This window comes from Macaca fascicularis, chromosome 13 (assembly GCF_037993035.2).
Source record: "Macaca fascicularis isolate 582-1 chromosome 13, T2T-MFA8v1.1".
Lineage (NCBI taxonomy): Eukaryota > Metazoa > Chordata > Mammalia > Primates > Cercopithecidae > Macaca > Macaca fascicularis.
Genome location: NC_088387.1, coordinates 5,934,233 through 5,958,041, shown reverse-complemented (window position 1 = coordinate 5,958,041; position 23,809 = coordinate 5,934,233). Strand labels below are relative to the sequence as shown.

Below are 23,809 nucleotides of genomic sequence, written 5' to 3'. Positions count from 1 at the left end.
ACGGGGCTCCTCCTCCCAGTCCAAAGAGATGTGTTACCTCTTCTAGAGACGGGCTGACCTGCAGAGTGAGACCTTGGAGAGCCCTGCCATTATCTCCTCACCTCATTGCTTCATCTTTTTTCCTGTGGGTTCTTTGTCGTGGTTGCCATTCAGCAGTCTCCCAACTCTGTTACTCATGTAGTTGGCCTCCCATCCTCATATGGATGCTCTTAAGGCAGCAGGTGAGGTTCCCCCCAGCTCCTGGCTTGAGAGAGGATGATGTGGGGTCAACTGTCCTCTACTGGGTGGCATTTTAAAGCAGCCGACCCTGAACAAGGAAACTCAGCTGAGAAGATAAATAAGGCTAACAGTGGCCCCATTCACTTGTTTATGTCATTCCCACTCACTCACCTATCCCGCCCCTACACTCCAAATGCCCCAGGCTTCAGGACCAGGCTGATTCATGAGGCAGTGCCCCAAAGGAGAGTCAGATGCCATCCCGGGTCAGCTCCAGTGACCTGGTTGAACTTCAGGGTCCAGGTTCTGAATGTCCTGCTATCTCTCTGGAACTGACCTTGGAGCTTCACCCTGGTGATGGTGTTCCTGTGGAAGGGAGGATGCTGGCCCAGGAGATGTCTGGTGGGCCCCAGCAGCTACCTTCCAGGGCTGGCACGTGGGAGGCAGTCGACAGTTTCCTTTGTTGAATCGATCTCTTTCCTGCTTCCAGAAGTGCTTCTCAAACGTGTGTTGTGTGTGCGTGTATGTTTTAGGGACAGACTTTTTAAAAAACTGCGGTAAAATATATATAACAAAATTTACCATTTTAACAATTTGTAAGTACATAATTCAGTGGTGTGGTATTAAGTACATTCGCATTGTTTTGCAACCATCAGCATCTATTTCCAGAACTTTTCATCTTCCCAAACTGAAACACTCTCCCCATTAAAACACTAACCCCCCAGCCCCTGGCAACCCCCATTCCACTTTCTGTCTCTGAGTTTGTCTTCTCTAGGGACCTCATGTAAGTGGAATCATGCTTTTCTGTGTGCTTTATTTCAGTTAGTATAATGTTTTCAGTGTATCTGTGTTGTAGCATGTACCCGAATTTCATTCCTAAGGGTAAATAATGTTCCAGTGTATGTATACGTACCACGTTTTGTTTATCCATTCGTCTGTCCATAGACACTTGGGTTACTTCTACCTTTTGGCTATTGTGAATAATGCTGCTATGAGTATTGCTGTACATATTTGTTTACGTTCCTGCTTTCAATTCTTTTCGGGTATACACTTAGAAGTGGGACTGGTAATTCTGTTTAATTTTTGAGGAACGGCCATACTGTTTTCCATAGCAGCTACACCACTTTAATATTATATATATATATATTTGAGACAGAGTCTCACCCTGTCGCGCAGGCTGGAGGGCAGTGGCGCGATCTTGGCTCACTGCAACCTCCGCCTCCCAGGTTCAAGCGATTCTTGTGCCTCATTCTCCCAAGCAGCTGGGATTACAGGCACCTGCCACCATGTCCGGCCCCCCCCCTTTTTTTTTTTTTTTTTTGTACTTTTAGTACAGAAGGGGTTTCACCATGTTGGCCAGGCTGGTCTCGAACTCCAGACCTCAGGTTATCTGACCGCCCTGACCTCCCAAAGTGCAGGGATTACAGGTGTGGGCCACTGCCCCAGGCCAGCTGCACCACTTTAAATTCCCACCCGCAGTGAACAAGGGCTCCAATTTCTCTACATGCTCACCAACACTCGTTAGTTTCTATGTTTTAAATAATAGCCATCCTCTTGGGTATGGTTTTTGTTTGCGTTTCCTAATGATTAATGATGTTGAGCATCTTTTCATGTGCTTAGTAGGCATTTATGTATCTTCTTTGGAGAAATATCTATCCAAGTCCTTTGCCCATTTGTAAACTGGGCGGTTTGGTTTTTGTTGTTGCTAAGTCGGCAAATGTGTTTTTGATCTAGATTGAGAAATCCTTACCCGGAGACTCTGAAGCAGTTAGCAGCCACAGTAAAGGCTGTGTGACTGAGCTCTGACTACGCCACAGCCTTGCAAGTGAATGCCACTTAATACTCACAATAACCACACAGTTCCCCAGAAAGGAAATGAGTTTGGAGAGGGCCAGCAGCTCCATGTCACACAGCAATGACACTGACATAAATAGCTCTGGAGGGCAAGGACTTGCAGGGCCTGGCTGCAGATACGGGGACTCACGTTGAGGTGGCACTGCTCACCTGGAGCGGCACACTGGAGTCACCTGGGACCAGCCTCCTAGAAGTCCCCATGCACCCGCCTGTCAGAAATTCTGAGCTCGGAGATTTTTCAAAACTCCTAGGTCCAGTGGTTTCTGGCAACAGCGGGCACATTAGCATCACCCGGGGAGCCTGCCCTCACCCAGACCAGTTCATCAGAACCTCTTGGGGTGGGGGGCGGGGCTTGGGTAGGGAGCAGCAGCCAGGTATGAGTATTTTTGAAAACTGCCTGAAGAACTCCAATGCACAAGTAAGTCAAGGACCCCCACGAACTCAACACCGCGACCAGACTGGAAAAGGTGTAAGTTGGTGCTTGTTCGCGTGCCTGTTTGATTGGTTGGTACGGAGGTGGGACGGGCTCTGGGTGCGAGCGGGAGACCGCTCCAGCCCACACCGCAGGATGCAGGGTGGGGTCCGCTCATCCTCGGCGGGGCGAGGGGGTTGGGGGGCTGTGGCCTGCCGAGCTCACCGCGCGCCCTCGCGCACCCGGGCTCGGGCCTGGCGGACTGGGTTTCCACCCCGCGCCCCGCGCGCCCCTTTCTAAAGTAAACACCGAGGAGCGGCGGTGGCAGGACCGGTGCAACCCAGCGCCGCCCACGGCCGCTGCTCGCTGCCTGCCTCGGTGCTGCAGGCCCGGGACCGAGCCATGGCCGAGGGGGTGCTGGCCTCGCCGTCAAGCCTCGGGGGCAGCCGGGGCCCGCACAGCGGCGTCATCCAGTGGTGAGCCGCCCGGCCCCTGGGACGCTCGGATGGAGGAGGTGGGGCCGGGGAGGGGAAGCGTGGTTCCCGCTACGGCTGCCCTCGGGACGCCGAGTGAAAGCCGAGTGTGAGGAGCGGCCCCAGGCCCAGCGCTTTCTGATGCCCGCACGCCCGCCCCAGCGCGGAGGGACCTCCCATGCACGGACACGCGTAAAAGCCCCGGGTCCGAAACGGCAATGGGGCGGGCTTCCCATCTGTGGGTTCCCCGTTGTCACCCTTCCCGCGTAAAGCCGTCCGGTCTGCCCCGCGGCGGCCCGTTGGTTGGACTCTACTTCCATGTACATCCAAAAGCGCCTGGGCATTGGCCAGGGGAGGAAAAGCTTCTCTCCCTAGATCCAGGATGAGATGTTTCCTCAGTTAAAGCTAAGGAGTTTTTAGCTTTCCACATTGCATTCCACATTGTGAAATTCACTTCTAGCTATTTAAGTCGAAGCAGGAAAAAAGGGAAAGAAAAATATCGTTAGCCCTTGGGACTGAGAAACTCACGGGGTTGCAGATCTTCTTAAATAGGAAAATAATTGAAACCAGTTCTAGGACCTTTAGTTTTACAAGGTGAATAGCTGTTATATAACAGAGTGCATTTTTCTGTTTTTAAGTTTCAAAGCATATTTCTCAGGGAAGACTTTTGAAAAAGTCATGTGAGTGAAATAAAAAGGAAGGGCGTGTTTGTGATTATAACCCTGGCAGGCCTAAACAGTTACCATTTTCCTCCAAAAGAACATTTTTGATATGTCTTATCTTCAATGAGATTAAAAAAAAAAATCGAATGAACACTGAAGCACACAGCGTTTTTCAGGGTTACACAGCTGGGCTGGGTTTCTGCTACACTCACTGACCCCAGGCCCTCATGGCAGCGTTCTTAGAAGAAAGGACTCAGATGCCTTTCAATGACTTCAGGTAGCCATTTAGTAAATTAGAGTTTCCAGGGTTTAAATTATGCTCCAGAGACTTGAAAGAATGATGAGACTGATTTAAAAATACCTGAACATCCTCTTAAGACCATTTGTGAACTCACTTCAAATGGTAACCAGGAGGCCTATGATGGTCTAGACCAAGCTTGTCCAACCCTCGGCCTAAGGGCCACATGAGGCCCAACGCAAATTTGTAAACTTTCTTTTCTATTCGTGTGTGTGTGTGAGATGGAGTCTTGCGCTGTTGGCCAGTCTGGAGTGCAGTGGCATGATCTTGGTTCACTGTGACCTCCGCCTCCTGAGTTCAAGTGATTCTCCTGCCTTATCCTTCCGTAGTAGCTGGGATTACAGGCCTGCGCCATCATGCCCTGCTAATTTTTGTATTTTTGTTAGAGACAAGGTTTCACCATGTTAGCCAGGCTGGTCTGGAAGTCCTGACCTCAAGTGATTCTGCCTGCTTCGGCCTCCCAAAGTGCTGAGATTACAGGTATGAGCCACCATGCTGGGCCTTCATAAACTTGCTTAAAACACTGAGATTTGTTTTGGCTTATCAGCTATCATTAGTGTTAGTGTATTTTATATGTGACCCAAGATAGTTCTTCCAGTGTAGCCCAGGGTAGAAAAGATTGGACACCCCTGGTGTGTAGACCATTTTAGCAGAGAGTGTGACTTATTCAAGTCCCATATTACAAGTTCTTATCCCTATAGGCCCCTCTTCAAGGTTGGGGAGGTGGAGGCAATGGAAATAAGGGAGGGATCACTGTTTCATTGGGGAGGGCTGTTCTTTAGACATCCAGCTGATGAGGTAGTATGTTTAACAGATCGTTGAGGCCAGCTGTGGTGGCTCAGGGCAGTAATCCCAGCACTTTGGGAGGCTGAGGCAGGTGGGTCACTTGAGCGCAGGAGTTTTGAGACCAGCCTGGCTAACATGGCAGTAAACCCGTCTCTACTAAAAATAGAAAAATTAGCTGGGTGTGATGGCGGGCACCTGTAAATCCCAGCTACTCTAAGGCTGAGGCAGGAGAATCACTTGAACCTGGGAGCTGGAGGTTGTAGTGAACCAGGATTACGCCATTCGGCTCTAGCGTGGGCAACAAGAGTGAAACTCCATCTCCAGCAACAACAAAAACACCCAAAACAGATGGTTGGCACTAGTGGTTTTAACATCAAGAACAGCCTCTGGTATTCCAAAGCCTGGAAGGTGTTACCAGTGCTGGAGGAGCAGTAGTGGGTAGTGCAGGGCGAGGGGCCTGAGTGCCTGGAGACGACTCTGTTAGCCAGCATCTGAGTGAAAGACCAGGGAGGGGCCCAGCTGTTGTCCTGTGGAGGAAACCTGCCATTTTCCACATTACTTCGTTTTGTCTTCTAATCAGTCACTTGTTAGGTCCTCAGCATGTCTTAGAGACATCAGTGCCGTTGTCATCCACACTGGATAAATTCTCCCAGGAGAAAGGTCCCAGGAGAGCTTGGTTAAGTCTCCGGGGCCAGAGGTAATAGAAGGTTTCTGTTTCATGGACAGGAAAGACTGCAGAAACAGGGAGAGCTGGGGTTAAAGCTCTGGGGAGCACAAAGAAATGAACAGTGATCTGACTTCCTTGCTGGGGTGCAGACCTAGCAGGTCTGACCCCTGGCTTCAGACCAGGCAAAACCTAAGCATTATCTAATCCCAATGCATGCTGAGCCCTGGCTGTAGACTACATAACTATTTCCCACATAGACTTTTACAAATTTCTGCAGACTCTTGAAATTTTAGAAATACAAATGTATTTGGAAAGGTGCAGAATTCATGGTAGCTTTTGACCAGCTGGAACCAAAAGGGACTCTAGTTCCTAGTTTGGGGGGGGCTCACGACATTTTTCTTTTTTTTGTTTGTCTTTGTTTTTGTTGTTCTTTTTTTCTTTTTGAGATAGAGTCTCACTGTGTCTCCCAGGCTGGAGTACAGTGGCACTATCTCTGCTCACTGCAACCTCCACTTCCTGGGTTCAAGCAGTTCTCCTACCTCAGTCTCCCGAGTAGCTGGGATTACAGGCACACACCACTGCACTCAGCTACTTTTTGTGTTTTTAGTGAAAATGGGGTTTCGCCATGTTGGCCAGACTGGCCTTGAACTCCTGACCTCAGGTGATCTGCCCATCTCAGCCTCCCAAGGTGCTGGGATTACAGGCGTGAGCCACCACATCCAGTTGCTCATGACATTTTTCTTTAAAGAGTACTCAGAAAATGTGTGAACCACTGGCTAAGTATTTGTGCTGTGAAGTCAGTAATCATCAGATTGTTCATCACTCAAAGTGAGGAGAACTTCGTGAATGGTCTCAAAGTCTTAATCCACCCTGTCTGATGGCAAGACCAGGAAAATAGTGTTATTATGCAGGTAAGCAAGGAATCTAGTGATCTTTATCAAGCAGGCTTTATTCCCAGGTGTATCACCAAAGAACATTTTGGTAGTAGAGTTTAAAACCCTTAATGTCACCTGCCAGCAGTTCTGCCAGTCCCCTTTCAGGCTCTCCTTGGAGCCCCAGGTGGTTGGAAGTCAGGCTCACCTACAGCAGGTACTCTGTGCAGCCACTCTGCCAACATCAGCATCTTTCTTGCTTCCATTCCAGATTTTGATGGTAGACATAAAAATGATAAGAGCTGCTGTATGCAAGCCAGGTAGTAGGCCCATCATGTACTTGTTTTCTAATCACAAAACTCTCAGGTGTCTCAGATTCTCCTGAGAATGGAAACCCGGGTCTTTGAGGTTCTAAAGCCCGGGGTAAGAGTCATGATTGTAATTTCCCATGTGTGTGGACGCCGAAGGCTGAGGCAACTACTGGGTGACAAGGTCCACTTTCAAACTTTCTGCTTGTCCATTTACTGTATGCTGACTGGCTGCCATTGATCGGTGTCTGTGATTTGGCTTAGAATGTTGGGCAAATGACCACAGACACATGGTCAGAGACAAGATGAATCTCTTGGAACTGCCAGGACCAAGGCAGCCACACAGAGCTCACATCCAAAGGTGGCCCTTTCTTTACATGTGTGGCATAGAAAGGACTCTTGGCCACAGACCTTTACTGTTATTAAGAGTATTATTTGACCTTCCTACTCCACGTAGGTAACAGGCAGGCTCGGTAGTATCATTTTGAAATTGGAGGACAGCAATTCATAGAGACTTAGAGCAAATGAGCGTCTGTCACAGGAAAGAACAATCAGCAAACATGGAAAACTGGAGTTCATTTTAAGGAGTTTGTGTTTTTTACACTTCTTTTTTAAGGAGAGCGTTCCCTAACTAAATCTGGAGTAACTATGAATAAACAAGTGAGTTTGAATTCAATGCACATCACATTTTGCTGCAGTTTCCCGGATCTAGCCAACACTTTTCTGGGATACTTCCAATATTGAGTTTTTCATATATCAACAAGTAGTGTCTTAACAAAAGAAATACAAGCCAGGTGCAGTGGCTTGTGCCCGTAATCCCAGCACTTTGGAAGGCCAAGGTGGGAGGATTGCTCAACAACAGGAGGTCAACACTAGCTTGGGCAACATAGTGAGACCCTGTCTCTACGCTTTTTTTTTTTTTTTTTTTTTTAAAGTATCTGGACATGGTCACACGCCTGTAGTCCCAGCTACTCAGGAGGCTAAGGCAGGAGGATCCCTTGAGCCCAGGAGTTTGAGGATGCAATGAGCTATGATTGCACCACTGTATTCCAGAGGGAGCCTCTCTCTGTGTGTATATATATATGTATAATATATATTTATATATGTATATATGTGTGTATATATGTGTGTGTATATATATCTGTATGCTGACTATATATGAATCTGCCACTCCCCCACCCCACCCCACCATCCCACCAATAGATATCACCCTGTACTCAACCTTGAGCCAAATAATTGATGCAGTAGCAGCTGGATTTAAACCATCGTGAAGTATCTGAAGTGTCATATTCCCACATTGATTTAGGGAAGCATCCCAGAAAAATCTACTTCCTTGGTGCCTGTACTGGGTTGAATAACATCCCCCAAAAAAAAACTCATGTCCACTCGGAACCTCAGAATGTAACCTTATTTGGAAACAGGATCTTTGTAGATGTAATTAGTTAAATGGAAGTCATCCTGAATTAGGATGGGCTCTAAATCCAATCACTGGTATCTTGATAAGAAAATTCACAGAGATACTAGCCATGCACGGCGACTGACGCCTGTAATCCTGACACTTTGGGAGGCTAAGGTGGGCGGATCGCTTGAGCCCAGTTCAAGACCAGCCTGGCCAACGCGGCAAAACCTGTCTCGACTAAAAAAATACAAAAAAGAAAAAATTCACAGAGATAACGGTCACACGGGGAGAAGGCCACGTAAGACACAGGCAGGAACTGGAGTGAAGTCGAGGAACACCAAGGACTTCCGGCAATTACCAGAAACAAGGAGAAAAATATCCAGCAGGGTCTCCCTCAGAGCCTCTGGAAGGAACCGAGCTTGCTGGCACTTGGATTTTTAGGCTTCCAACTTCCAGAACTGTGAGAATGCATTTCTGTTGTTTGAGGCCCTTGGGCCTGTGGTAATTGATCATCCCGAGGAAACGTTGCAGGGTCAGAGATTCCCCCATTCGTTATGTTCTTGTGTCTTTTTTTCTGGAAAGCCAATGGGGTTAACAATTGTGACTATATCCTTTAGTTCCCAAGGAAAGTACATTTGGCCTTAGTGTGCCTCATTCCAGAAGACAAGCTATATATTACCCATATACCCATCTAAAGCAAAATACCCATATTTTGCTCTAGAAAAATGCCAAGGGCATGTATTGTCTGTAAAGTCTCTGCTAAATAAATATTCCTCTTTAAGAGTTATACTGGCTTGCTTTGTGGATTTTTTTTAAAGAACGACCGTCCATCCCACCGGGAAAGGAAGGTTGTAGCTGGATGTCACTACGGACACTTTCTGACCCAGGCCACCTTCACCACTCGCCTGCACACTGACATACTGCTGCTGGAACAGGCACCTGGCTGTCCCCACGGGCCGGGGGTGGTCTGTGAACCTCACCCAGAGCCCCTTATTGGTAAGGAATACACTCTGCCCCCAGACTGGGAGCACTGGTGTAGTTGAAGGTATCACTTTGAGCAGAGGTCACAGGCACTGCTGCATTCGCTCTGTGCTGCTTTGGCTCTGTAGGGAAGAAAGCAGAGCAAAACCACTCTGCCTCTCAGTGTCTCTCGGTGTCTTGCATTTTACACCTCATTGCAATTCAAAGAATCCAAACATAATGGCCTGCCCTAAACCACAGGGGTTTAAGAACCATGCAAGCAACTTCTTCAGAGGAACAGGAATCGGAGAGGGAAGGATGTGAAAATGGGGCCTGGGAAGCCAGGCTGGCTCCTGCGGTCACCTGCAGGGTGATAGGCTTTCCCTGGGTATTGTTTTGTGTCTTATTCATAAAGTAGAATCAATAATTCTCCACTTTGTAGTTATGTAGCTCTTGGCCGTAACCTTTATAAAGGTCTATGAAACAGTGTCTGCTGAAGTCTTCATTTGAACTTCTTTTAGCATGCCAACCTGCCAGGAGACAAAAACAGAAACACTATGGGCTTCTGATCTTCTAAAAGCCACAGTCAATATACTTAACACTGGGCTAAGGACAAACGGGTACATTCGTGATGCTGGTTGTGAGTCTTCGCAGGGGTTCATCCAATGAATTAGACGTTTCATTTATTGGAACCTCACACACATCTTGACCATTGATTTTGACAAAATATTTTGCCTCTAGAAAAACATGCCAATTTCCTCTTCCTTGTCCTCCTCTCCTCCAGGTTGGTCGACAACTTCTGCATTTGCGAAGGGTGCAGTGTCCCTCGCTGTCTCATGTATGAGATTTACGTGGAGACCTGTGGGCAAAACACTGAGAACCAAGTCAACCCGGCCACCTTTGGGAAGGTAAGTTGTTGAAGATAAAGAACGCTCTATTCACTGAGTGCAAAAAAGGGAAGCAAGTTAATGGAGGAAGTGTTGCAATGTATTTGGGTCTAATGGATTTTCAGTGGGTATCTTTGGCTTCCTTCCCACTAGCTGGTCAACATCCTTCAGCTAATTGAAGAGCCGTCCTGTTAGCCACTTCCCTTTGTCCACACTTCATAGTGAGGGGCCAGGAAGGATGAGGAATGGGTAGCACCTAAGGGAATGTAATTATGGCAGCTCCAAGCACTCCTCAGGGAGCCAGGTTTGCTGGGATGGTATTCCCTGCAGAGAAATGCCAAGTTCTGAGAGATGCTTTGGCACCACACAAGCTAAGAGCCACTTTGTGGTATCGGACAACTGATGTTGCTCACAATTGGGTTGTGCTGAGAGAATTCATTGGCTCTTAAAAGATCTCCTCTGGGGGTTAGGATCTCTTGGTTTTTTTTTTTTTCTAAGACAGAATTTCCCTCTTGTTGCCCAGGCTGGAGCAGTGGCGTGATCTCGGCTCACTGCAACCTCCACCTCCCAGGTTCAAGTGAGCCTCCTGCCTCTTGCATCTGTATGTCCAGGAGTGAACTTGCAGCATTAGGGGGCGCATGGCTGACTGACATCAAGGGATGTGGCCAAACCATTACCCTCCCCCCAGCAATCCTGTGGATTTCTATTTTACTTGCAAAACATCGAAATGATTAGATCCATTCTCCCAAACACAGTCTTCATCTTTGAAACTTCTGGTCATTTGTGGAAGTTCTACACTTCTGATAATCACAGAATCTTCTAATATGGAGGCTGCTTACATATTTGAAACAACTGTTCACCTCTCCCTGTCTTCCCTTCACCTCTCTGCCCACCTGTTTCATTATGACTTCAATTATTGATGTTTCTCTTAAAGGTGGCCCCAAGGGTGTAACCCACTGCCTCAGATGTGCTCAAAGGACAAGAGTGCTTACCTTTTTTTGGCTACTATTGGCTTTTATTTTTCTGTATATGTTCACTTTAAACTTGTAGTCAACAGGATCAACCCTTAAGTATTTTTTTCTAAAGAGTTGAAATTAAGGTAAGCCTCCCCAAACAGTCTTGTAAACTGTAAAATATTAATAGTCTATATAAATACAAAATGTTATCAGTTATCATCATGTAATTATTTGAACCCAAGAGTAGCTATTCTCTTATTCCTATTGTATTTTACCTCTTCAATTTTTTGTTTTGTTTGTTTGTTTGTTTGAGAGAGTCTTGCTCTGTCGCCAGGCTGGAGTGCAGTGGCATGATCTTGGCTCACTGCAACCTCTGCCTCCCAGGTTCAAGCGATTCCCCTGCCTCAGCCTCCCAAGTAGCTGGGACAACAGGCATGCACCACCACGCCCAGCTAATTTTTTTGTATTTTTTTTAGTAGAGACTGGGTTTCACTGTGTTGGCCAGGATGGTCTCGATCTCCTGACCTCGTGATCTGCCCGCCTCAGCCTCCCTAAGTGCTGGGATTACAGGTGTGAGCCACTGTGCCCAGCCACCTATTCAGTTTTGACCTGCAGTTCTATTTCTCACCATGTTCTTGAATCACAGGTGGTTCATCCAGTCTTCCCAATCTGCTGAAGCGGCTGTGTTTGAAAAGTGTGTCTTTTATCAAGTCATCTCGCTAGGTAACTCTAAGGTTTTCCCGGTAGCTGGGAAATCCCCCAGCTGCTATCATCCAGCTCATATTTTGCCATTTCATCACTTTGAATACTGGGAAATGTCATCCAAGGCTGAGCTGAGTGCTGGGTATCCTGGCCCTGCAGCCTTTTCCCATCCGGCCATCTACCACCCTTATCAGAGGGAAGTGGGTGACTTTGACTTGATGTATTTTGGCTCCATGGGATTCCTACCTCCTTTTCTAACATAGCAAAAACTCTTTTTCATAATCTTTTAAAGATCTTTTTATAAGGCTGTTTCACCTTCATGGTAATTCCACTGCAAAGCATTAGAAAAAAAGAGAGACTCCAGTGTGTGACTACATGCAGCTAGGCGGCATTTTTTATCTCAATACTCTAGGATTCCTTTAAAATTCCCCCAAGATGCCAAGGTACTGACTTTGAACTCTTGTTGGAAATTTGCCTGAAAAATGGGCCACATCAGTTGAGCTGGTATTGGGAAGGGTCTCCGTGCTGCTGAATTTGTGACGGAATGGAGAAGGGAGGGGAAAGGAAAAGGATATGATCCCAAAGCGTGTTTACAAGAGAAACAACAAAATCCGCAATTCTCACTTCCTCCCTCCTCCCCTGGGAATGGAGTCAGTTTCTCGCCAAGTTCCTGTGCAGATGTTGGAATGTTTCTTGCTCTTTGTGGCTGTACTGGGCATATGATGGGTAAGACTCATTCCTGGTACAAGTGATATTTTACATGGATTAGGGAATTTCCAGAAGGCTGACTTCCTCTTTTGAAATAACATTTACTGATGTTTTTCTGATTATAAAAGGACTACATCCCCTTTGCAGGAAATGTGGAAAATAGAGGAAAACATGTAAAAAGAAGAAAATGAGTGCCGGCTATCACTTCCCTGTCCAGAGATACAGGCACGTGTGTGTAGTTCATTTGCAGACATGCACGCTCACTCATGCACACATATGGGACCGGCAGGAGCTGGAGAAGTAACCACATGGCGACTTCATCTTCCTGTTCTGTGTCTGAAGGTGTCCAGTGGCTGGTTCTTCTCCAGCTCCTGAGTGAGCATTTGAGCAATCAGCATGACCTTGCTGGAAACTCTTGGATGACACCAAGTCTTGTTGTCACTGTAACTACCCAGCAATGTCATCAGTCTGATGCTTAGAGTATCCAGTCCCAGATAATATCAAAACTCTGAACTTGGTTTAAAGTAAAGCTGTTTCCCCTCCAGCTTGGTATCTTGCTACAGAGAACTAGGCCTGGGGCTTCTTCCCTCCCTCTGCCTCCTCCCACAGCTCACCAGGTATGGCCTGACCCCTCTGGGAGGGAGAGAAGGAGAAGGAGGTAAGTGGCTGGACAGTTATTTTATGGCTGCAGGCTCTGGGGGCAGGCGGACCCTGTCTCCCGGTGGTGGTGTTCAGGGCCTCCTTGCGACTGTCCCAGGGCATCCCCAGGCTTGGTGAAAGACCCTTTTCAGCGGTCACGTGCTGCTCGCCCAGCAGGCTACCTCCCAGGGCTGCTGTGACTGACCGCCTTTCCAGGGGGCCTCGCAGGGCAGAGTCTGGGCTCTCCCACATGCCAGCTCTTTCATGGAGAGGACACAGCCATTCTCAGCCTGCACAGATGGTGGGTGAGCCGGCTGAACCCACAGCTGCACCCATCTCTTCCACTCTCCTGCCAGAGCCGCTGGCCAGCCCTGCCCTCACTGTCCACCAGGAGTCTGATGCCGCTCTTTGAGTGACTCAGGCCTGAGGGGGCCCACAGCCCTCCCACACCAGGGAAGAGGGTGGTCTCGAAGTCGGAAAGCCCCTTATGCGTGCTCTTCTCTCTACCTCATTGTGGGGGATTAGTGTTAAGGGCTTCTGTAGCTTTCCATAACCACATTTCAGCTAACTACCTGAGGACACAAGTCCCCTAGGGTATGCATCTCACAATTCACTTTATGGCGTGTTATCTGCTATCTTTTTGCCTCATCCTGTCATATAGAGGCTGCAAGGCTTAGATGAATTGAAAGACCGATGTGTAGATGGATGATGGACGGACAGATAATAATTAGACAAGAGGACCCCTCAGAAGACTTTCTCCTTCCTAATTTGATTTTTGTCTCCTCTTTGGGCCTTGAGTACTGCACGGCCTCTTATTGCTTTCTTACCTCCTGACCATACCTATTATAAGGACTCCTTTTGACAAACTCTTCTTCAATTATTTTCACTTGAATGTGAAAATAACTGATAAATAGGTAGATAGACAGACACACAGGCAGAGACAGACAGATAGCCATCAGGTAACATGGTGAAATTTTTAACAGCACCAAGCCTGGAATGGAACTTCTTAGACTGTAACCCTGGGTAAGATAACCATCTTGTTTCCACTTCATATGTAAAGTGAGGATATTAATAATAGTAATATTAATAATAGTACCTACTTCATGAGGTTCTTTTAAGAGATGAATGAGAAACACATGTAAAGAGAATAGAACAGTCCTGGGACGTGGAAAGCACCCAAGAAATACTTTTATCATTCTTTTTGCCTCAAATATCATAAACATTTTCACATTAAGATATTTTCAAGTGCATCTTGTATAATAGCTGTGAAATATTTTGGGGGGTGTACCATAATTTAAGCATATCCTCCCTTTTTTTTGAGGTAGAGTATTGCTGTATCACTTAGGCTGGAATATAGTGGCATGATCTCAGCTCACTGCAACCTCTGCCTCCTGGGCTCAAGCAAGCCTCCCATTTCAGCCTCCCAAGTAGCTGGGACTACACCTGTGCCACCACACCTGGCTACCTTTGTTTTGTTTGTAGAGTAGGGTTTTGCCAAGTTGCCCAGGCTGGTCTTGGACCCCTGGGCTTAAGCAATGCATCCGCGTTGGCCTCCCAAAGTGCTGGTGTGAGCCACCGCGCCCAGCCTAACCATATCCCTTATTGGAAATACAGGTTGTTTGTAATTTTCCTTTGTTTTAAACACTATAAGTCCCCATCCATATCTGGTCATTTTTTTAGGATAGATCCCCACGTATGGCCTGCCAAATTGCTTTTTGCAACCAACTGTAAACAATTGCAGTCAGTGCTCATCCCTGATGATAATTCATGGTATTCTTAACACAAATTCATAACATTCCTACCCCAGAAAACTTGTTGGGTAAAAACTAGAATTAGCTGTTTCTACTTGCATTTATTGGATTGTAAGGTGAGCACTTTTGCATGCGCTTTGGTCATGTGTATGTTGTGTGTACATATTACCACCAGACCATTTTCTATTGGGGTGTATTTCCTATTGATTTGTTTGAGTTCTGTCTATTTTCAGGATATAATTTTTAACTTATATTTTCTGCAAGTTATCCCAGTTGATTTTTTCATTTTAACCGTGTTGTATTTGCTCTCTATATTAACATGAAATCACAGGATAGTCAGGGGTTGGGGTGACTCAGTATTATCAAATGTACAGAGTATTACGTTGCCTGACAATCAGGCACTTTACTTCTGCTTTTCTCTCCCAAACACCAGATTATTTCTCAGGGCTAGAATCTGAGCCTGCTGCATACTTTATCATAATTTCTTTAGGTACTTAAAATGTGCGTCTTGATTTTGCTTTGCAACTAAACATATAGGAAGGCTTTTCAATGATTTTCTTAAGTTAGAGGAGATGAAATTGCCAGAATCTCTTGTTGACAACAGGAATTTCTAGCCTCTAATTCTGCATTTAGATTTGGCTGACTTCCCCTTTTGTCTCCTGTCATTTTCCTCCTGTACATTTTGGTTCTTCTTCCCTGAAAGACCCACCACATTTGGAGGCATGACCAAGGTGTTAATTGTGTCAAACTTGCCTACTCTGCTCTTTTGTCTTGCCTCCTCATCCCGGCTTATGTGGGCTTCTTGCAGGAAGAGAGTAGGACCTGGAGCCAGAAAAGAGGAAAAATGGTTCACATTTCCATCGAATCCCACTGCTTGGGAGCTAATTTAAAAAAAAAAAAAGGGGGGGGATGCAACATGCAACCAAGCAGAGGCGAGGGCTGAATGATTATGGACAGGGTGTAGAAAAAGAACAGAAATAATTACTTGACAGCTCCAAACGTCGTGGCTTCCCTGCTCTGTGTTTTGTAATTTCATGATGATCCAGGATTTCCACTCTCAACATGCATGTCATGGATGCCGTTCTTGTCATGAACCGCTTTGATTCAGAAACTAGACCAGACTTCTATTGATCATAAGTGTAATTTCATGGCTCTCTAACAAAGTGCTTATAAACAAGATAGCATTCACTAGCCAAACCCAGAAAGTGAAAACAAATTAGGCAAACAAATGGATAATAAAAAGTGAAAATGGGATCTGGCTTCCAAGATGGCTAAATAGGAACAGCTCCGGTCTGCAGCTCCCAGCGAGACTGATGCAGAAGACGGCTAATTTTTGCATTTCCAACTGAGGTTCCTGGTTCATCTCAATGGGACTGGTTGGACAGTGGGTGCAGCCCATGGAGGGTGAGCTGAAGCAGGGTGGGTGTTGCCTCACCTGGGAAGCGTAAGATGTCAGGGGATATCCCTTTCCTAGCCAAGGGAAGCCGTGACAGACTGTACCTGGAAAAACGGTTCACTCCTGCCCAAACACTGCACTTTTCCCAAGGTCTTAGCAACTGGCAGACCAGGAGATTCCCTCCCATGCTGGGCCCAGCAGGTCCCATGTCCACAGAGCCTTGCTCCCTGCTAACACAGCAGCAGTCTGAGATCGACCTGCAAGGCGAGGCTGCAGCCAGGTGTCGGGGGAGAAGGGGCATCTGCCATTACTGAGGCTTGAGTAGGTAAACAAAGCAGCTGGGAAAGCTCGAACTGGGTGGAGCCTGCTGCAGCTCAACAGGACCTACTGCCTCTGTAGACTCCACCTCTGTGGGCAGGCCATAGCTGAACAAAAGGCAGCAGACAACTTCTACATACTTAAATGTCCCTGTCTGACAGCTCTGAAGAGAGCAGTGGTTCTCCCAGCACAGCATTCAAGCTCTAAGAATGGACAGACTGCCTCCTCAAGTGGGTCCCTGACCCCCGTGTAGCCTGACTGGGAGACATCTCCCAGTTGGGGCCAACAGACACCTCATATGTCAGGTGCCCCTCTGGGACAAAGCTTCCAAAGGAAGGATCAGGCAGCAATATTTGCTGTTCTGCAGCCTCTGCTGGTGATACCCAGGCAAACTCCAACACACCTGCAGCTGAGGGGCCTGACTGTTAGAAGGAAAACTAACAAACAGAAAGGAATAACATCAACATCAACAAAAAGGACATCCACACCAAAACCCCATCTGTAGATCACCACCATCAAAGACCAAAGGTGGATAAAACCACAAAGATGGGGAAAAACTAGAGCAGAAACACTGAAAATTCCAAAAAACAGAGTGCCTCTTCTCCTCCAAAGGATCACAGCTCCTCGCCAGCAACGGAACAAAACTGGACAGAGAATAACTGACAAGTTGACAGAAGTAGGCTTCAGAAGGTCAATAATAACAAACTCCTCCGAGCTAAAGGAGGATGTTTGAACCCATCACAAGGAAGCTAAAAACCTTGAAAAGGGTTAGACGAATGGCTAGCTAGAATAAACAGTGTAGAGAAAACCTTAAATGACCTGATGGAGCTGAAAACGATGGCACAAGAAATTTGTGACGCATGTACAAGCTTCAATAGCCGATTTGATCAAGTGGAAGAAAGGATATCAATGATTGAAGATCAAATTAATGAAATAAAGAGAAAAGACAAGATTAGAGAAAAAAGAGTAACAAGAAATTAACAAAGCCTTCAAGAAATATGGGACTATGTTAAAAGACCAAACCTACGTTTGATTGGTGTACCTGAAAGAGATGGGGAGAATGGAACCAAGTTAGAAATCACTCCTCAGGATATTATCCAGGAGACCTTCCCCAACCTAGCAAGGCAGGCCAACATTCAAATTCAGGAAATACAGAGTACACCACAAAGATATTCCTGGAGAAGAGCAACCCCAAGACACATAATTGTCAAATTCACGAAAGTTGAAGAAAAAAGTGTTAAGGGCAGCCAGAGAGAAAGGTCGACTTACCCACAAAGGGAAGCCCTTCAAACTAACAGTGGATATCTTCGCAGAAACCCTACAAGCCAGAAGAGAGTGGGGGCCAATATTTAACATTCTTAAAGAATTTTCAACCCAGAATTTCATATCCAGCCAAACTCAGCTTCATAAGTGAAGGAGAAATAAAATCCTTTACAGACAAGCAAATGCTGAGAGATTTTGTCACTACCAGGCCTGCCTTACAAGAGCTCCTGAAGGAAGCGCTAAATATGGAAAGAAAACCCGTCACTGCAAAAACATGCCAAATTGTAAAGACCATCAATGCTAGGAAGAAACTGCATCAATTAATGGCAGAATAACCAGCGAACATCATAATGACAGGATGAAATTCACACATAACAATATTAACCTTAAATGTAAATGGGCTAAATGCCCCAATTAAAAGACACAGACTGGCAAATTGGATAAAGAGTCAAGGGCCATCAGCATGCTGTATTCAGGAGACCCATCTCACGTGCAGAGAGACACATAGGCTCAAAATAAGGGGGTGGAGGAAGATCTACCAAGCAAATGGAAAGCAAAAAAAAGCAGGGGGTTGCAATCCTAGTCTCTCAGAAAACAGACTTTAAACCAACAAAGATCAAAAGAGACAAGGCCATTACATAATGGTAAAGGGGTCAATTCAACAAGAAGAGCTGACTATCCTAAATATATATGCACCCAATACAGGAGCACCCAGATTCATAAAGCAAGTCCTTAGAGACCTACAAAGAGACTTAGATTCCCACACAATAATAATGGGAGACTTTAACACCCCACTGTCAATATTAGACAGATCAACAAGACAGAAGATTAACAAGGATATCCAGGACCTGAACTCAGCCCTGCACCAAGCAGACCTAATAGACACCTACAGAACTCTCCTGCCCAAATCAACAGAATATACATTCTTCTCAGCACCACATCACACTTACTCTAAAATTACCACATAATTGGAAGTAAAGCACTCCTCAGCAAATGTAAAAGAACATAAATCACAATAAACTGTCTCTCAAATCACAGTGCAATCAAATTACAACTCAGGATTAAGAAACTCACTCAAAACCACATAACTACATGGAAACTGAACAACCTGCTCCTGAATGACTACCGGTTAAGTAACGAAATGGAGGCAGAAATAAAGACGTTCTTTGAAACCAATGAGAACAAAGACACAACGTACCAGAATCTCTGGGACACATTTATAGCAGTGTGTAGAGGGAAATTTATAGCACTAAATACCCACAAGGGAAAGCAGGAAAGATCTAAAATCGACACCCTAACATCACAATTAAAAGAACTAGAGAAACAAGAGCAAACAAATTCAAAAGCTAGCAGAAGGCAAGAAATATCTAAGACGAGAGCAGAACTGAAGGAGATAGAGGCACAAAAAAAAAACCCTCAAAAAATCAATGAATCCAGGAGCTGGTGTTTTTGAAAAGATCAACAAAATTGGTAGACCACTAGGAAGACTAATAAAGAAGAAAAGAGAGAAGAATCAAATAGATGCCATAAACAATGATAAAGGGGATATCACCACTGATCCCACAGAAATACAAACTACCATCAGAGAATAGTATAAACACCTCTACTCAAACTAAAAATCTGGAAGAAATGGATAAATTCCTGGAAGCATACACTTTCCCGAGACTAAACCAGGAAGAAGTTGAATCTCTGAATAGACCAATAACAGGTTCTGAAATTGAGGCAATAATTAATAGCCTACTGACCAATAAAAGTCCAGGACCATACGGATTCACAGCCTAATTTTACCAGAGGTACAAAGAGGAGCTGGTACCATTCCTTCTGAAACTATTCCAATCAATAGAAAAAGAGGGAATCCTCCCTAACTCATTTTATGAGGCCAACATCATCCTGATACCAAAGCTTGCCAGAGACACAACAAAAGAAGATAATTTTAGACCAAGATCCCTGATGAATATTGATGTGAAAATCCTCAACAAAATCCTGTCAAACCGAATCTAGCAGCACATCAAAAAGCTTATCCACCACAATCAAGTCGGCTTCATCCCTGGGATGTAAGACTGGTTCAGCATGTTCAAATCAATAAATGTAATCCATCACATAAACAGAACCAATGACAGAAGCCACATGATTATCTCAATAGATGCAGAAAAGGCCTTCAACAAAATTCAGCCCTTCATGCTAAAAATTCTCAATAAACTAGGTATTGATGGAACGTATCTCAAAATAATAAGAGCTATTTATGACAAACCCACAGCCAATATCATACTGAATGGGCAAAAACTGGAAGCATTCCCTTTGAAAAGCAGCACAAGACAAGGATGCCCTCTCTTACCAGTCCTATTCAACATAGTGTTGGAAGTTCTGGCCAGGGTAATCAGGCAAGAGAAAGAAATAAAGGGTATTCAATTAGAAAAAGAGAAAGTCAAATTATACCTGTTTGCAGACGACATGATTGTATATTTAGAAAACCCCATCTTCTCAGCCGAAAATCTCCTTAAGCTGGTAAGCAACTTCAGCAAAGTCTCAGGATACAAAATCAATGTACAAAAATTACAAGCATTCCTATACACCAGTAACAGAGAGCCAAATCATGAGTGAACTTCCATTCACAATTGCTACAAAGAGAATAAAATACCTAGGAATCCAACTTACAAGGGATGTGAAGGACCTCTTCAAGGAGAACTACAAACCACTGCTCAAAAAAATGAAAGGGGACACAAACAAATGGAAGAATATTCCATGCTCAGAGATAAGAAGGACCAATATTGTGAAAATGGCCATACTGCCCAAGGTAATTTATAGATTCAATGCCATCCTCATCAAGCTACCAATGACTTTCTTCACAGAATTGGAAAAAACTAAAGTTCATATGGAACCAAAAAGGAGCCCGCATAGCCAAGACAATCCTAAGCAAAAAGAACAAAGCTGGAGACATCATGCTACCTGACTTCAAATTATACTACAAGGCTACAGTAACCAAAAGAGCATGGTACTTGTACCAAAATAGGTATATAGACCAATAGAACAGAGCCCTCAGAAATAACACCACACATCTACAACCATCTGATCTTTGACAAACCTGACAAAAACCAGCAATGGGGAGAGGATTCCCTATTTAATAAATGGTGCTGGGAAAACTGGCTAACCATATATAGAAAGCTGAAACTGGATCCCTTCCTTACACCTTATACAAAAATTAACTCAAGATGGATTAAAGACTTATATGTAAGACCTAAAACGATTAAAAACTCTTGAAGAAAACCTAGGCAATACCATTCAGGACATAGTCATGGGCAAAGACTTCATGACTAAAACACCGAAAGCAATGGCAACAAAAGCCGAAATAGACAAATGGGATCTAATTAAACTAAAGAGCTTCTGCACAGCAAAAGAAACCATCATCAGAGTGAACAGGCAACCTACAGAATGGGAGAAAATTTTTACAATCTACCCATCTGAAAAAGGGCTAATATCCAGAATCTACAAAGAACTTAAACAAATTTACAAGAAAAAAAAAAAAACCATCAAAAAGTGGGCAAACGATATGAACAGACACTTCTCAAAAGAAGACATTTATATAGCCAACAGACATGAAAAAATGCTCATCATCACTGGTCATCAGAGAAATGCAAATCAAAACCACAATGAGGTACCATCTCACACCTGTTACAATGGCGATCATTAAAAAGTCAGGAAACAACAGATGCTGGAGAGGATGTGGAGAAATAGGAACATTTTTACACTGTTGGTGGGAGTGTAAATTAGTTCAACCATTGTGGAAGACAGTGTTGTGCTTCCTCAAGGATCTAGAACTAGAAATACCATTTGACCCAGAGATCCCATTACTGAGTGTATACCCAAAGGATTATAAATCCATCAATGATAGACTGGATTAAGAAAATGTGGCACATATATGCCATGGAATACTATACAGCCATAAAAAAGGATGACTTCATGTCCTTTACAGGGACATGGATGACGCTGGAAACCATCATTCTCAGCAAACTATCACAAGGACAGAAAACCAAACACTGCATGTTCTCACTCATAGGTGGGTGAGAACAATGAGAACACATGGACACAGGGAGGGGCACATCACACAGTGGGGCCTGTCACAGGGTTGGGGGTTGTGGAGTGATAGCATTAGGAGAAATACCTAATGTAAATGACGAGTTGATGGGTGCAGCAAACCAACATGGCACACGTATACCTGTGTAACCTGCACGTTCTGCACATGTACCCTAGAACTTAAAGTATAATAATAATTTAAAAAGTGAAAATGACTATCACATTAGAAAAAGAGAAAAATGGGAAAATTATAGCATTCTCACAGGTTGGACTATGATGCCAACCTGTGAGACCAATTATAACTGTGGTTCATAATTCCCTGTTTCCAGAAAATTTTTAATGACAAGGGGAAATGTCCATGGCATAATGTTGAGGGAAGAAAATAGAATGCAAAGCTGCAGACATGCTAATTGCGTGATGCCAGGTTTTAAATTTGAAACACAGAGAACACTTACACATATTGGGGCTTTGAAAAAAAGACTGGAAGAAATTACACTGAGGTTTTTTGTTTTGTTTTGTTTTTGAGACCGAGTTTCACTCTTGTCGCCTAGGCTAGAGTGTGATGCACTCGGCTCACTGCAACCTCTGCCTCCTGGGTTCACGCCCGGCTAATTTTTGTATTTTTGGTAGAGACAGAGTTTCACCATGTTGGCCAGGCTTATCTCAAACTCCTGACCTCAGGTGATCTGTCTACCGTGGCCTCCCAAAGTGCTGGGATTACAGCCACCACGCCTGGCCAACATCAACATTTAAATGGCATTTTCTCCAACTGATACGTTTTCTTTTTTTTTGTTCTTTTTCTTTTTTTTTTTTTTTTTTTTTTGAGACAGAGTCTCACTCTGTCACCCAGGCTGGAGTGCAGTGGCATGATCTTGGCTCACTGCAACCTCTGCCACCTTGGTTCCAGTGATTCTCCTGCCTCAGCCTCCAGAGTAGCTGGGACTACAGGTGTGTGCCACCACACTCGGCTAAGTTTGTTTGTTTTGAGACGGAGTCTCGCTCTGTCACCAGGTTGGAGTGCAGTGGCGCGATCTTGGCTCACTGCAACCTCCACCTCCCAGGTTCAAGCAATTCCCCTGCCTCAGCCTCCTGAGCAGCTGGGACTACAGGCACACATCACCACACCCAGCTAAGTTTTGTATTTTTAGTAGAGACGGGGTTTCACCATGTTGGCCAGGATGGTCTCAATCTCTTGACTTCATGATCCACCTGCTCAGCCTCCCAAAGTGCTGGAATTACACGCGTGAGCCACGATGCCCAGCCTTTATTTTTAGTAGAGACCAGGTTGGAGAAACAGGGTTTCACCATTTTGGCCAGGCTGATCTTGAACTCCTGACCTCAAGTGATTTGTCTGCCTCAGCCTCCCAAAGTTGGGATTACAGGCAGGAGCCACCGTGCCTGACCTCCAAGGGGTATGTTTTCTTTTTCACACTTGTCTTTTTTTTCCTCAAAAATTTCATTTCCATTTATTTTCTTTATTGTTACCGTATTACTTTATTGTTATACTTATTTTCTTTATTGTTTATTAGAAAGGAGGAAATAGAAATACAATTTAAATATTATAGGATAAAAAAATTGGAAGTTTGTTTCTAAGTTTTCAAGTTGCAACTTTAAATCTGGCTTATTCTTTTAGCTTGTGAGATTGGTTTTTCCTGACCTTGGCACCCGGAGGCTGGGCACTAGAGGAAGTGCCAGGTAGGTTTAGAATTTTTGTTTTATTTCAAGTGTTAAAAACAAGGATTTGGAAAATCACAAAATGAATGACAAAAAATGCAAACCAAAACAAACTATAAATAACTCTTACCAAAGAGTGTCCACAATTCACATTAATTCCCAGTGCCTGAAATCATTCAGTTGGTGCTAGAACCAAACGCTGGCCTCTATTTTCTTCGGAATTTTGTTAAAATATGAAGGTTACAATATATTTTTATTGTTCTACAGTTATGTAAATGTCTCATTCTTGAAATATTTAAATAATGAACACACATCAAATAATGGAACTGTCACCTAGGCTGGAGTACAATGGTGTGATCATTGCTCACTGCAGCCTCAAGCCCCTGGGCTCAAGCAGTCCTCCCACCTCAGCCTCCTGAGCAGCTGGGACTGCAGGTGTGTTCCACCAGGCCTGGCTAATTTTTACGTTTTTAGAGTTGAGGTTTTGCTAAATTGCCCAGGTGGGTCTCAAACTCCTGGGCTCAAGTGATCCTCCCA

The 23,809-nt window shown here is 44.8% G+C and overlaps 1 protein-coding gene across 2 annotated transcripts in view; it reads left to right on the top strand.

The window, feature by feature from the left end:
• The first annotated feature begins 2,082 nt into the window (after window positions 1–2,082).
• The window catches only part of LOC102131898 (regulatory factor X8), a 57,470-nt gene continuing 35,743 nt past the window's right edge, over window positions 2,083–23,809 (top strand). Inside the window, exons 1-3 of one of the 2 annotated variants that reach the window (XM_005575108.5) lie at window positions 2,172–2,539; window positions 9,692–9,815; window positions 23,232–23,293. In XM_005575108.5, coding sequence (XP_005575165.3) covers window positions 9,744–9,815; window positions 23,232–23,293 — 134 coding nt within the window. In that variant the 5' untranslated portion in view covers window positions 2,172–2,539; window positions 9,692–9,743. Of the gene's footprint in view, window positions 2,540–9,691; window positions 9,816–23,231; window positions 23,294–23,809 lie in introns of both variants that reach the window. The other variant, XM_065526648.2, reaches the window with a different exon arrangement.